The sequence below is a fragment of the Chaetodon trifascialis genome, chromosome 19 (genome assembly GCF_039877785.1).
Source record: "Chaetodon trifascialis isolate fChaTrf1 chromosome 19, fChaTrf1.hap1, whole genome shotgun sequence".
Taxonomy (NCBI): domain Eukaryota; kingdom Metazoa; phylum Chordata; class Actinopteri; order Chaetodontiformes; family Chaetodontidae; genus Chaetodon; species Chaetodon trifascialis.
The window spans coordinates 6,261,976-6,276,377 of NC_092074.1; the positions used below are offsets into that span (position 1 = coordinate 6,261,976).

General features: G+C 42.1%; 1 protein-coding gene across 1 annotated transcript; it reads right to left on the bottom strand.

Annotated features, from left to right (window-relative positions):
• Positions 1-1,553: 1,553 nt before the first annotated feature.
• On the bottom strand, positions 1,554-9,477 carry LOC139347752 (serine/threonine-protein kinase pdik1l-B). The gene is made up of 4 exons (XM_070987514.1): positions 9,293-9,477; positions 7,970-8,741; positions 6,950-7,175; positions 1,554-2,797 (listed from the first exon to the last, which is right to left on the bottom strand). The coding sequence occupies exons 2-4, from the start codon at positions 8,708-8,710 to the stop codon at positions 2,553-2,555; spliced, it is 1,212 nt and encodes a 403-aa protein (XP_070843615.1). The 5' UTR covers positions 8,711-8,741; positions 9,293-9,477; the 3' UTR covers positions 1,554-2,552.
• Between the last annotated feature and the right edge of the window lie 4,925 nt (positions 9,478-14,402).

Sequence of the window (14,402 nt, forward strand, 5' to 3'; positions counted from 1 at the left end):
GTCTTCCTAGACAAACGGACAAAGTCCGGTTGCGAACGATTGAATGCCCTGAAGCTTACAATGACCTGGATGAATGAGAATATTCACAGGCATAAACTGAACTGAAAACAAACATTACAGAACTGTAATAACTGGTGCAGATAAAAGCTTGTACCAACATTCATGGCTCCCAGATGATCAATCCAACTGCCGGCCGTGACCCTCTGATGTTTCATCTAATGCCATCATCAGGTCAAAATTCTAACTTGCCAAATCCTTTGCATTGTCGCTCTGAGCATTTTAGCATGTTAGCATTAAGCTCAACGCACCACTTTGTCCTGTATGAAAATTCACATGGTTGTAGACTGAGCGTCAAGCACTGTGAGGATCACAGGAATGGTGAGGAAGTCCCATGCGTACACTGAAAGAGTTCTTAGTCACTGTAATCAAACCTCCTGTCCAGACAAATGCAAATTGATCCCTTCCTAATGTGATACCAATTGTGAGAAATGGGGGACCAAATCCTCAGTCCTCCTCAATGCACTCTGAAGTCAGCTGAAGCGAATAAGCTTTCAGCAGTATGGGTAGCCAGATCAAGTTGGCACCTTCTGAAGACCGTCTCTTTAGCCTCTTAATGTGACCATCCCTCCATGCAGCTCAGTGAGGAAACAGGAAAATTTGCACTGAAAAGACCAGAACTTTGAAAAATACCTCCAGTACTTGAAGTGACTGCTGAAGCTTTGGCTGAACCAAATATACCATCACGAATATGTATGCAAACATTCTCCCACCACACTTGTAACACATTCAACCCTGTACTATCAATTCCTCTAAATTCTCTCGGGCAGTGGGGAGGTCATCGGTCGACTCGCTGAGCTGCTGGCTGGCCAGCAGAGCGTGAGGACTCACTCACACCGCTTAAAGTTTGCAGGTCTATCAGAGGCAACCTCATGAGCTGGGAGCAGAGAGGTCAGGTGAGCCAGCCTCACTAGCTTAAATCTCCTGTTGACGTCCACATCACGGACGCCGCTGAGCTCAAGGACAGGCTGAGGCACGGGGTGAGAGGACTGGTACTATCACACCATGCTGTTTTAATTATGAAGGCCCTTTTTTTGTGGGTCACTATTTCCACTTCAGCAACAATATAATAACAGTAGTGTTACATTTTCGTGTTTATTTTAATGATGTTAAATTTCAAAAGGGTTTCTGGACATGATTCATGCTGTAATATATATATATCAATTCTTGAGGCATGTGAGTAAAGGCTCTGAAGTAGCTAGTCATCTCAGATATGGACTGTCAATGACTAAGACTGATGACAGTAATAAATGCTGTGGACTCAGCGTGGATATGATCAGCAACAATCCTAATGCCTGGCTTTAATTTCCTGTTCATGAGGGGATGCTATATTAGTGATCGTTAGTCATCGTGAACTTTGTGCTGCTTTGCAATTTTGGTTTTCTGTGCAGATATCACAAAAATGTGACACGTGTTTGACAACTTTCAAAACCCTCCATACACCGTACACCAATCAACATCCTAAAATGTTACAGACCCAGAGCGAACAGATGAAATGATGAGCAGATCATACTTTATGAGGAGAAAACCGTGCAAAAAATGTACATTTTCAAGTCATTTAAATTCATGTGTAAAGCAAACATGACATATATCAATGTGTCAGGACGAGTATTACAAATTTAAATACAAAGAAAGCAGAAAAAGACATCTGTATGAAGCCAGCCCTGCAATAAATACAGCTGTGTACAATGAATCTGAGGTGTTCGCCATGCAATGTCCATGTGTTTGGAGAAAAACACCCCAAAATATACCCTAAAACATTAGCATTAAATAGACACCTGTTGCTAGCATAGCATCAATAACAACTTTAAGGTTATTTTTTTTATTTTTGCTAACTTTACATATTTAAGACATGTGGAAGCCCAGTGACCTGTTAGATCCATGCTACATTGATATGTTTTGGAAATATCCATATATAAGGTAATTAGCATAAAAGAATTCAATGCCAGCTCCACTTTTCAACAAATGAAAGCTGACGGTCCACAAATCAAGTCAAAATGAACACCTGAAATGAAGCTGAGATCATCACCAAAACACTGTAGAGCAGACAAGCAGCAGCAGCAGCAGTAATCCCTTGCTTTTCAATTCAGTCGTATTTACACACTAAAATCGATTCTCTGTCGAGCATTCAAGGTCTAAACAACAGCATGGTGCTAACATCAAATATAGCTTCAGTTAAATCCCACTAGAACTCTATATGGACTTAAATATCATTGCGTGTTTCGTCTGCAGTGCAATCAGGGGCTCGCATGGACCCCCTCTACTTCATTGCTGGTTTCCCTTTATGTGGTTTCCTACACAGTTTATTCCGTTTCTGCGACAAAAATAGCACCTACAATCCCAATAATCGTTTCTTATCCCCACTTCCCTGTGGCAGCAAAGTGGCTATTGCTTACACATGTAGGAAGCACTGCAGTCAGGGGGTCTACGGTCAATACTTCCATGTAGTGGCTACAGTGGTTATAGCCATTATGGTCTCTTTAGCCCACTTTCTGTCAGTGGGAGTCCTCTTTCAGAGCAGAGTGCACTCTGGCCCCCAGCTGGTCTGCTGGGGGACGGGCATCCGGGTTTGAGGCGAGCATGTCTAAAAGCAGGATGCACATCGCTGGACCAGGAGGGGGTGGCAGCGGGGGCGCTCTCTTAAACTTCATAGGGATGCACAGCTGGAGGTCGGCGTTCTCCCACAAAGCTTCCCCCAGCGGCATCAACCAGCCTGAGCGACCCTTACACACATAGGCACCTAAAGAGGAAACACGAGAGAAGACACTGCTGAGTCATCGTGCCGGAGGCTCCTGACTGATGGCAACAACAGACACTGCAGGGAGCCACTTGATCTCTGTGATTACGGACCACGCATGGATTCGCAAGTAGTCAAGTGCCTACTGGTGTGACATATTTCCAGTAATCGCCAATAGAGCCTGAGTGCCCTTAAAACCAAGTGTGTGGAAGATTTTGAGAACACACTGGGACACACATGAAATGCATTCCACTTTTGGCTGAAATAATCCAGCATCAGATCATCTGATCATGAACCCATTATGTGATGAACTTTGTGTTATATTTAATATTGCCAGACAGCTAGCCTACTTACAGTTTCATCATAGCCAGAAACACACACAGTGATGAGAACCAGCTAGCTCTGAATGCTGCTGTGAGGCAGTGTGTACCAAGGGCGGGTTAAAAGTACTGCATGTTGACTTTGAGGGGCACTTGTGTGATTACCTGATTACACGTGAACATGCATGTAAGCGTCCATTACCAAAAGTGCCGGCAGCAGGCTGTGACAGAGCGTTACTTGGTCTGTAAACATAAAGCTGCATCCAGCAGCTCTGTGTCAATATGATTTGAGTATTTTTAATTAGCAGATGTGTTTTCTAAATACTTTTCTAAGTTGCTATCATGGCATTGTTGTTCATAAGAAACAGAGCTAATAAGCTGCAACCAGTTTGCTGTTTAACTGACACACTAAGGGCATATAGTGTGGATAATATATGTGGTGTGGCTAACATTTAAAGGCCCTACAGACCCAAGACACACCCACACACTTATTCTGTTTAAAGGCTGAGCGACTGGACAAAATATATCAGCTGAGTCCATTAATGGCTGTTTTTTTTTTGGCGATTTTTGTCAAGTCTGCCTTTGAAGAACGAGTGAGAGCTGCTGTTCAGTGGCAGACTCTTGGCCAGCGAGCTAATCGTGAAGCACAAAGGGGCCAGCAACGGTGGAGAGAGGCAGCAGGGAAAAACAAGTGTAGAGCCAGAATACTGTCACATCTAACTCTGCGGATTAAAAGGTTTATATTGACCAAACCAGAGTTAGTGACTGGTGGTCTAACCACAGCAGTTTTGTTGATTTTTATTTAGTTTCTGTCAACTTTGAATGAAGTTTGTCTGGGATTGTGTCAATGGCAAGTAAGATAACTGGCAAACCCCAGAAGCCTTTGATTCAACTTTTTATAGGGAGGATGAGGAAGAAGGCGAGGAGCATCCTGTCAGACTGCTGTCATCCTGTCTCCAGCCACTTTGAGCCTTTAAACTCCAGGAGGCGCTACAGAGTCCCTCTGGCAACTAAAAATGTATTTAAGAAATCCTTTGTCCCTAGTGCTAGTAGTATTCTGAACTCTGTAAAGTGACTGATGGGATGTGGACCACAGCCATGACATGAACTGCTCTCAGTACTTAATGGTTAATGTTTATAATGTATCCAATTTTATCTGTGTACATTTTATTTTACTGTGAGACAAATTTCCACCCCTGGTGGACAATAAAGATTTATTCTATTCTATTCATTCAATAAAAGAAAGAAAGTTGAATTCAGAGGGTGTACAGTTGTGCTTTTCTGTTTGATGAGGAAAACATTGGTAAGAAAACTTAATTTCTTGACATTTTGTGAGTTAGCTTTGTTTACTAGACTAATAAAATGTAGTGACTTGCTGTTTGCACACATCTCCCAGCTGAAGCTACAGTGAGCGCTAATGTCCCAATGTCCCATATTACCTACTAAGACCTCTTCCTAACAAACAACAAACGAGTGAACTCCACTGGATAGATGTGAAAACTTATCCAGGTATAATAAAAGCAATGTTGCAGTGTGAGGAAGGGAAGAGATTGTTTTAGTCACTGCTTGTCATTTCTCCTCTTGCAAATGAGCGTAGACGCAATTTATTCCAACAAATGTAGCTTTCTTTCAGCTGTGGTTCATGTAAGATGTGCTGCTTCTCAGCATCGTAAATTAGTCTCTCATCATCCACGTCGTCAGCAGCATTTTGGCTAAGGTTGGAGGAGGAACAAGTGCATGAAACTTAGAAAAAATAGAATGAAGGAAAGCAGTTTTTCAAACAAACGACATGTAGCTTAGCCTGAAGCAGGCTAAGACATCTTCACTGGGAAGAACTGAAACCTGAAATCTGGCGTTTGCATGTTTCTGGTTAGAGAGTGGTGTCGTTCTATACAAGAGCTGCTCGCAGCTGGAAAAATGAAAACTAATCATGGAAATTGGTGAAGCAGCTCCGATAAGTCACTATTTCCAGAAACTTGTCTGGCTGACTGGACGTCAGAACTCGGGCAAAGTTGAAGTAACAGGATGAGCTCCCTCCTCTTTCTTTCATATCATTATGAAATTCAAACTTTGGTGTTTTGGCTGCTGATCAGAATAATTGTGAAAGATAAAACTTTGGGCTCGAATAACCTGGGTTGGTCATTTGTCTTTATTTGAGATTTGAGACTAAATGATTGATTGACAAAAATTAGGTGATTAACAAGGAGAAGAAAATCATTAGCTGCATCCCTGAAACGTAGCCAAGTCAAAATGAAAAGAGGTTTATCTGTGAAAGTAATTAAAATGCATCAATTGTTACTTAAGCCTTTTTTCAGTTTTCTGTGAGCATGACTTGATTTTAATAGAGCACTGTTAACATCAGGGCTGTTATGAAAGCACAAGCCTTCCGCCCTTGATGACACTCCACACTGAGCTCTGCCTAAACGCTGGAGGTGACGTCCACAGTCAAGTGTAGGACTGGCCTGGTGAAAGGCAACCGATGATTTCCTGACCCGCCTGAGCAAAAAGCCACACTGACATCAAGCACTGGGCTTCAAAAAGGACAAACGCAAGGGGTTGTGTCTTCCTTCTTGGCTGTATTCTTCCCGCTCCCCTGCCTAGTCAAATAACTGCGTGGGTGTGTGGGTCTTGAGAGAGGATGGAGTAAAATAATGGACCATTTTATCTGTCTGTGAAAAGCCTCCAGCTGCCTCTCCCTATTTTCTCACTGACAAAGAAGACTGTGATCAGGGCTGCTAAATTCCATTTTGCCTTTTTTTTTTATTTGAATCCACTAGAACCCCTCTCTCCCCCCAATCATAACCATTTTCCTTCAGCTTAATGGAGTATCAGTGACTCAGGGAGGTTCTCAGGCACTAAACTTGGGGATAATGGTTCATGCCTCCAGGTCGGCTCTGGCCGGACCCATTTTTTGTGAATAAAATGAGACATCTGTATTACAGCCATTTCATTACTCTCTGACAGTGAAGTGCAGAGAGAACTGAGCCCTACGTCCATTAAGACGCTTCCTCATCCTGTGGCCACATGGGGTTTCTGACAGGAAATAGGACATTAAAAAAAAAAAAAAAAGAGAGAGAGAGATTAAAATCTAAATGCTGTTCTGCAGTGCTAGGCTGGAATGCTTGGCAAAGTGCTTCTCCTTGCCCATATTGAATTGGCCAGAGCCTCACAGCCTTTATGGCTCCAGCTCACTACATCAAAGCTCTATGCAATGACAATTAATGAAATTAAACTGCACAAATACCTACACATTCGTTTACGAGCATTACAATCAAAATGTAATTGATCTTCATTAAAGTAGGTCGATATTATTAAAAGCACTGTGTCAGGACTCAAAGGTGGGGACGAAGAAGCTGGGGTCTCACATGCAGCACTTCTGGAGCAGGAAAGGCTGAATTACACACTGTCATCTTGTATTGTGACAAGCAGGGGTACTATAATTCATATCAAAATGTACATAGCATAAATCATCATCGCTTTGCCATTTAGATTTATGATTGTACCATCCGTGGCTGATGAATGTATGACGTATAGTATGTGACATTTTTATTACGTGCCAGTTAATTAAGTCAAACTCGATTCAGTGCGGTGCGTCATCCACCTGCCTGACCACACACTCAACCTTTCTGTGAGCAGGATACAACATGACAGGCCTATGGTGGCATGTTATCCAACACGTTAACACTGTGCCGTGGACACAAAGATGCTGACAAAATCTGTATTCACATATTTGCATATTACCATGTGTTGTAGAACTAAATCTCCACCCGAGTGCGGTTGGTGTGGAGGCATTCTCAGTCTCTGGTCTACTCTATCGACTCTACTGGACACTTACCCAGCTGTTCCTGCGTGGTCCCTTCTTCCACAAAGGTGATTCTCTCCAGGACAGCCCAGAACATCACACCCAAGGAGAAGATGTCTGCCTGGGCTGTGTAGTTCAATCCACCCCAGACCTCTGGAGCCATGTAGAAGTCAGAGCCACAGGTGGAGGAGAAGTGCTGCCTGGTCAGATCACCGTCCACCAGACCTTCGCTCATCTTGCTCAGACCAAAGTCTGCCACCTAGAGGATGGACAAGGAGACTCACTGAAAAAGAAATACAGTATGTCTTGTGATGGTGGAAAAGTTTTTACACAAATGTAGAACTCTAGAAACTTAGTGTAAATGTCAATATAGTAGAGTTAGAACAATTAGTTGATTAATCAATAGTACACAGACAGAATATTAATCAGTAACTATTTTGATAATCGATTTAATCACAGTCATCATTATACATTAAGTAAATATGCTAAATATTTTCTTACCTTTGGTTTCTCAAATGTGAATTTCTTTTGTTTTCTATGATAATAAACTGAATTAACTTTTGGACTGATGGTCTGACAAAACAGTATATCTGAATATGTCAACTTGGACTTTGGGCAGTTGCGATTTCTGTTTTCTGACAGTTTATGGACCAAATAATGAATTACTCAAGAGACTAACTGATAAAGAAATTCATTTCGATTACAGCCCAACAACACATTTTTTTGCATATTTATTCTACTCAGAGAAGAGCAACAGTTTTACATCTACCATGACCAAAACTACATTTAGATAGGAAAAAAGAGTGTTTTTCTTTTTCATTTAGCCTTTAATTAAAGGATTCACCCCACACACTTTCAATTATTCTTTCAAGTTTTCCATAATATTGTTTATTGTGTGTCGAGCCCCTTGGTGCTGTGAAAATTAAACACCTCCTCAGAGAATAAACTATTAAATACAGTGATGCTTTTAAATTTGAACAAGTTGGGTGCTGACCCAAGGATGATGCCTCTTGATCTCACGTGAATACTGTAACGTCACAACAATCTGCCTACCTTGACAACAGGGCCTTTGGGTGTCACACAGACCAGCACATTGTCAGGCTTCAGGTCTCGGTGAGTGATACCCAGGTTATGCAGGAAGGCCACAGCACTGCAGAGCTGTCGCACCACGCTGTGGTTGCGCTGGGCATCTGGTGGCCTGGAGAGCAGGTATTGATTCAAGTCGCCCCCATCACAGTACTCCATCACGAGCCACAGGGCCAAGCAGTGCAGGGATCCAGACTCCTCTTCCTCACTCTGAGCTGGTCTCTTCCTGGCTCTGTTTTGAGGTCTTTGTGGAGTTGTAGCATCAGATGCATTGGATTTAGTCTTGTTCTGTAGCTTAGCCCTGGCCTGGATGGTGTTGGTCCTGTCCTGAAGCCTAGAAGCAGAATTGATCCTCCTCTGAGTGTTAGACTGAGAGTTGCTCCTTTCCTGACTTTGTGGTGCTCCAACCACACTGCCCTTCAGCACGCTCTCAACTAGACGTACAGGCAGTTTTCCTGGTTTAAGGGGCTTCAGGCTCCTTGGCCCTGTCTGCAGAAGGCAGCTGTGCAGTGCAATAACATTGACATGGTTCTTGGCTGTGGATCTCATGGCCCACAGCTCTTGCAGGTAGAGTTCAATGCACTCCGGGTTGCTGCAAGGAAGCCGCTTGATGGCCACCCTCTGTCCTGTTTTGGCCATATGGCCCTCAAAGACCACACCATAGCTGCCTCGTCCTACCTCCCTCTCTAAAGTGTAGAGCTCCTCCATCTCTGCCAGCAGCTGCGGTCTGAAGTGAGAGCTAACAAAGATAAAATAATTAAGGTTAGCATGATCAAAACGACATGTAGCGATGACGTACGCTGTGTACACGTTCGTCTAGTAGGAACGGCAGCGTAATGTTTAGCTACAACACTTAACCAGATTGTCCCTCAGCTTTGGGTTTAGAGAGTAAAGTTTACATTATTACGGGAGCCCCGAAATGAAACCTTATGCTTCATAAAATTCAGCCACTATTCGTCGAGCTAACGTTAACGTTACACTTCATACCTACTATAACGTTAACGTTATGCGCTAAAGCTAGCTAAGTTAGCTTCTCAGTCCAAACATAACCTATCGTGACGGGTTACTTTTTTTTAGTTAAATGAAGTCAACGATACGTAGACCATTGTTAGTTTACAAACAATAACTTAAATCTGAAAAGATGCCACGAAACCACATGGAGTTAGTTATGGCAAGAGTTAAAAAATAAATTCATCATGGCTTCTATAGCCACAGCAGCGTTAGTTTAAAAAGGAACTGAAACGTAACTTCTCGCTAAAGATGAGTTCTGGTTGTTGTTTTTAGACTTACCCTCGAGACTTCAGCTTACATTACCAGCAATACATCCACATGAATCTACAGTCTACCGGACTGACACGGCGTCTCACACCATATTCAACGAATTTGGATATTTTTATTGTTGACAAACAATTGTGATAAAATAGCACTGAGCAAATCAGACAAACTTCCGCGTCTCTGTACATTCACAGCGTCCCGCTCTGTGCATACGTGCATCGTGATTGGCTATGGAAATTTAACCGCGTGTTGTGATTGGTTGGTAGCAGAGACGTAGTCCATTCAATGATTCGAATTGTTCAAACCACCACAGGCTGCAAATACTAACGGGGAAGTTGTCACGTACTGTCATCTATTAATTATTTGCAAAGGTATGGAAACAGAATGCTGATTTCAGGAGTGAAGACAGTCAATGAAGCATTCATTTTGAGTGATAGCAATATATTTGAACACAGTAAGGTGATAACAGCTCAAAGCTTCAAGGTTTGTGCGCACATTAGCCGATACTAATGTCTGCTATCATAATTGCAATGGAAACATTTCATTTTATATGCCTTGTAGTTACAAATGTCCAAGTTGATCATGTTCCTCATATTATTTTCATTTCAAATATATATTACAAAACGGAAACGTTATGCTTTTTTGATGTTTTGAAGAACTATCTGCCACATTTAGCCACTCAATAGGTTAAATTGCTCAGAGAGAGAAAGAATAAGTAATATCTGGCCGGAAATATTTTGGCCTACTCACACATTAGACTAAAAATGCTTCAATGGGTCCTCAGTTTTCAGTCCTGACCAGCATTCTGTAAGAAAAGAAAAGAAAAACATGATGGAAGCACTGAGAATGCCTTAAGTGATGAATCTGAGTCAGTGGTCTCATATAAAGGTGGGACAGTTTTGTAATCGAGCCTTTTCATTCGACAGAAAAAGAACTGAAAATGCAAAAACGCCAAAGTTCCCTCATTGCTGCAGTCCCATTTCATCACAAAAGACCTGAACAAAACATTCGCACCTATACACACCCGTACAATGAGTGGGTGCTGCATCTGTATCGACTGGAGAGGCAACAGTGGTGATGACAGATAACAGCAGCGGTGTGTGTGTGTGTGTGTGTGTGTGTGTGTGTGTGTGTGTGTGTGTGTGTGTGTGTGTGTGTGTGTGTGTGTGTGTGTGTGTGTGTGCGTGTGCGTGTGTTTGTTTGTTCTTCTGAGAGAATATAATAGGAAACATGGTGATTCATTCACTGAAGCACACTGTGAAAGAAAAGAACAGCTTTGAAGTGTGCGTGCGTGTGATATGTGCTCGTGTGCATGCTTATGTGATCCATAGCTTTTATCAGTGGTGCCAATCATGACTACTCTTCATTATATGAGGAAGATGGAATCAGACACACTTGACTTATTTTTATCTTGAAGCAAATGCCCTCTATTCCATAATCATATCTCACTTGCTTTGACAGATATCTGGATGCAGACATTGGGCATAATGTGGAGTGCATTCTGGCTGGAGAATTTATGGGGAAGTGTTTGGTGGGAACCTCACAGAGGGGCCAGAATCGAATTTCCCGACAAATTCAATAAAGCATTCAAGGCACCCCAAAAAGATGTTAATGAGTCCAATAAGAATTATAGTTTTAATCACCTCTGTTTTCAGACTAATTGTGTGTCTGTGGGGGCTTTGCTTGCTAATTATGGAGTCCACCAATAGGAGGGGCAACAGTAATTATTTCCTTGATTGAGGTCAAAACCCTTGCATTTAATCCTGAGGTCTATCCCGCACTCCTCACACACAAAGAGTAAACATCAGTAAACAACTTCTCTGCATCCTGTACTCAATTTCACAGCAGTCACTCTTTCACAAATGATGCTTTTCTTCCTCACTGAGCCAGCTTTTCATCGGAGAGCCCGCCGCGCTGTCTGCTGCCATTCTCATGTTTCCGTTGTGTTAACCCGATGTCTTCACATGACAGTTTTAATGAGAAATACACTGCTTTTCTGCTTTCCCTTTGCTATCTGCAGCTGGCACTGAAAAGAAAATATCTGAGAGGAGTTGTGCAATAAGATCAATATATACAAACACATGAAATACTGCTGTGTCTCACTGAATGCTTACACTCTGAAAGTTTTTGGTGGTTGACGCTGCAGATTTTCCGAGCAGACGAGTAATTCTTCTTCCATGCAAAATTAAGGCGGCTTTTGGGATAGAAATGTAATTTTTCATTTTCGGCCCTGCTGTTAATAACAATCACTTGTGTCTTGACAGGTGAGAGCCCTGAGCCGCCATAAACCTCGCAGAGACTGCCCCCCCCTCTCCCTTTGGTTTCACATCATTGGCTTTAATTGTGGAGGAGGATGGTAAAACTCCTCAGCTGGATGAGATGAAGAGGAGACGAGGAGTTCAACTCAAAACTCCAGCCAAATGCCGGTCAGTTTTGGTTGCAGCTGTCTGAGTTCTATAGACTCTTCTGGCGTGGAGCCCACCAGCCACAAGTCAGCATTTTTTCATCCTTAGGGATACTTTGGGTTGTTACAAAAAAAAAAAATCTTTTCAATCTAGTTGTTAATGTAGAAAGTTAAAGTATAACTTAGTGCCACAGCCGTTAAACCAATAAAGTGGAATGTAATGTATATGCAAGTTTAGGGAAATACTGCCAAGCTACTGTCTTGGGACAGATAATACATTTATACTGATTATATAAAAAGTTTTATTTTTATGTCATCCATCATTCTTTCCAAATTTTTAAAATGCCACATATAAAATATCTTGCAATACCTATTAAAATGTGTACTTTCTTTCTCACTGATTTTCTACATCTTACACATCACTCCCTGATTCATGGTAAAGGGACAATTGATTGAAGTGCTGATAACAATAATTATCATTATCATTGACACAAAACAGTGCTATTTTATCAAATCACAACAGAATAACTGAAACCCTTCACAGATTTAATGTTGTGATATGGCTGTCTGGAATCCAATTACACATTTCTATCGAGGGTTATTTGAGTTTCTAATCCTGTTGGAGAATTACTGAATGATGAAAGCTTCAGTCTAAGACAACACACGTTTAGCCACTAGAACGGGTTTGGTTCTGCTCCAAGGAAATAATAATATTCTCCTTTGAGTTGATGGTTGAGTTCAATTTGCAGATCATGTTCATGACAAAAACCTCAACAGCAGTGGCAAAAGAGCAGCCTGACAGAGCCTTAGTGTGTACATAAGAAAACAAACATGCTGGCTCGTGTCTGATGAAACTGTCATCCGCCATTTTTTTTATAGATTGGGAAAATTTTTCAGACTGAATTTTCAGACAAATAGGTGTTCACTGGGTTTCACTGGCTTCTTGCTCATGACATCTACAAGATCCATACCTAAACTGGACTGACAAGGTTCTAATGTGATATGGCGCCAAGTTAAGCATGACCCTCTCTGTCATCAAGGTAATCACTGCCTCTTGGCCACCAGAGGAAGCGTTTGTGGACACTGGACAGCCAGTGGATAACAGCGATATCAATGACAGACAGGCACCGCTACGGCTGCTTGTTCTTCTGGGCTCCTTATCTCAGCCACACCGAGGGCTCTGTCTATGTACCCAATTCATCCATCACTATCAGACCGCACACAGGTTCAGGGCCAGCATTCACACTTTACAGGGAGCTAAAGCTAATGTCAGCTCATGATGACGAAGGAGCTGAACATGAGGAGTAACTTCAAGACCCAAAAAGTAGGTTTTTGCTCTTGCTGTTGTTATTATCAAAGACATAGTCATTGTGTTATCATTATTATTACAATCAATTACTACTGCCATCTAGGGATTGCATTGCTGGTCAGTTGGTCCAAAACTGTGGTGTAGAAATACATCAATGATTATTGCATAAATTGCCATTATATTTGGACATTTATGGTTTATGTGATCCCCTGACTTTCCTTTGAGTGCTACCATGAGGTTTTCACATTTTTCGTCTAGAGTGAAAGGTCTCGACAGCTATTGGACGATGATTGGACTTGAAGTTTGGTACAGATATCCACGGTGCCCATAGGATGAATTCTAATGACTCTGGTGATTCCCTGACTTTTCATCCAGTGCCACCAACAGGTCAGATTTCACATTACCAGTGAAATATCTCTACATCCAGATGGATTGGCACAAACACAAATATTAATGGTACTCAGACAACGTTGTCTAATGACTTTGATGATCCCCTGACTATTTGATGAAGTACCATGAAATATAACGCTGACATGCATGTTCCTCAAAGGAAACTTGTAATAACTTTGATGATCCCTTAATATTTCATAGATGACAAGTTGGCAGCACATATGGACGCAGCAGTTTCTGTCAGTCTCAACAGTACAATATTTACATGTGTACATTTATCTATGTCTTTATGTTTGTATTTATTAAGATTGAGTACAGCTGTCAGTTTCTGATAGACTTTGGCAGAACAAAGGAAAACAATCTGACACCCACAAAAACAATAAAACTTCAGAACCTTGGATTACCCCACCTGTCTATGACATTACTGGTCTTGACTGCCGCTTCCCCTCTGGGAGTCGCAACAGGTGGCGTAAGTAGGCTAGCGGCTAGCTCAAAGAGGCCAGCTATTGCAACCATTCTACTCACCACAGTGGTGCGTGTGTTTACGTCAGCGATGCTGGATGCCGTAACCCTATGATTGCCAAGTGCTGGCCTCTCTATTTGCTGAGGGAATTTACAGCTATTCTTCTGGTAGCTACATACTTCCTAGCCCCAACGACAATAGAAATGAGGTACTCAGTGAGCTCTATTTTGTCATCAGTGAACAACAGAGAGACCACTCAGATGTACTCCTTTTTCTTGCTGGGGATGTCGGTATTGCCAAAGTCAGTACGACCGCATCACCGCTTTCGAGGTACGAAACAATACGCCTGCACGGAAGACACCCTCCAACAACCAGGTTCTGTGCCTTTCCTCTTCCAGTGTGAAGAAATCACTTTCCATGACTAACACCTGCAAGGCTGCTGGTCCAGACAACATACCAGGTCTTGAAAAATTGCATAGGAGCTCAAACTTGCTATAAAGCTCCATAAAGCCAAGGGAAGCTGTAGATTCAGTTGTCAGTTCTCTGTAGGTTCATCACT

Bases quoted from the DNA above. Each gene is read 5' to 3' on its own strand.
- LOC139347752 (XM_070987514.1), bottom strand. From the start codon at position 8,710: ATGGAGGAGCTCTACACTTTAGAGAGGGAGGTAGGACGAGGCAGCTAT. The intron at 7,176-7,969 runs GTAGGCAGATTG...TCCATCCTCTAG, and splicing joins CCAAAGGCCCTGTTGTCAAG to GTGGCAGACTTTGGTCTGAG. The intron at 2,798-6,949 runs GTAAGTGTCCAG...TTTCCTCTTTAG, and splicing joins GACCACGCAGGAACAGCTGG to GTGCCTATGTGTGTAAGGGT.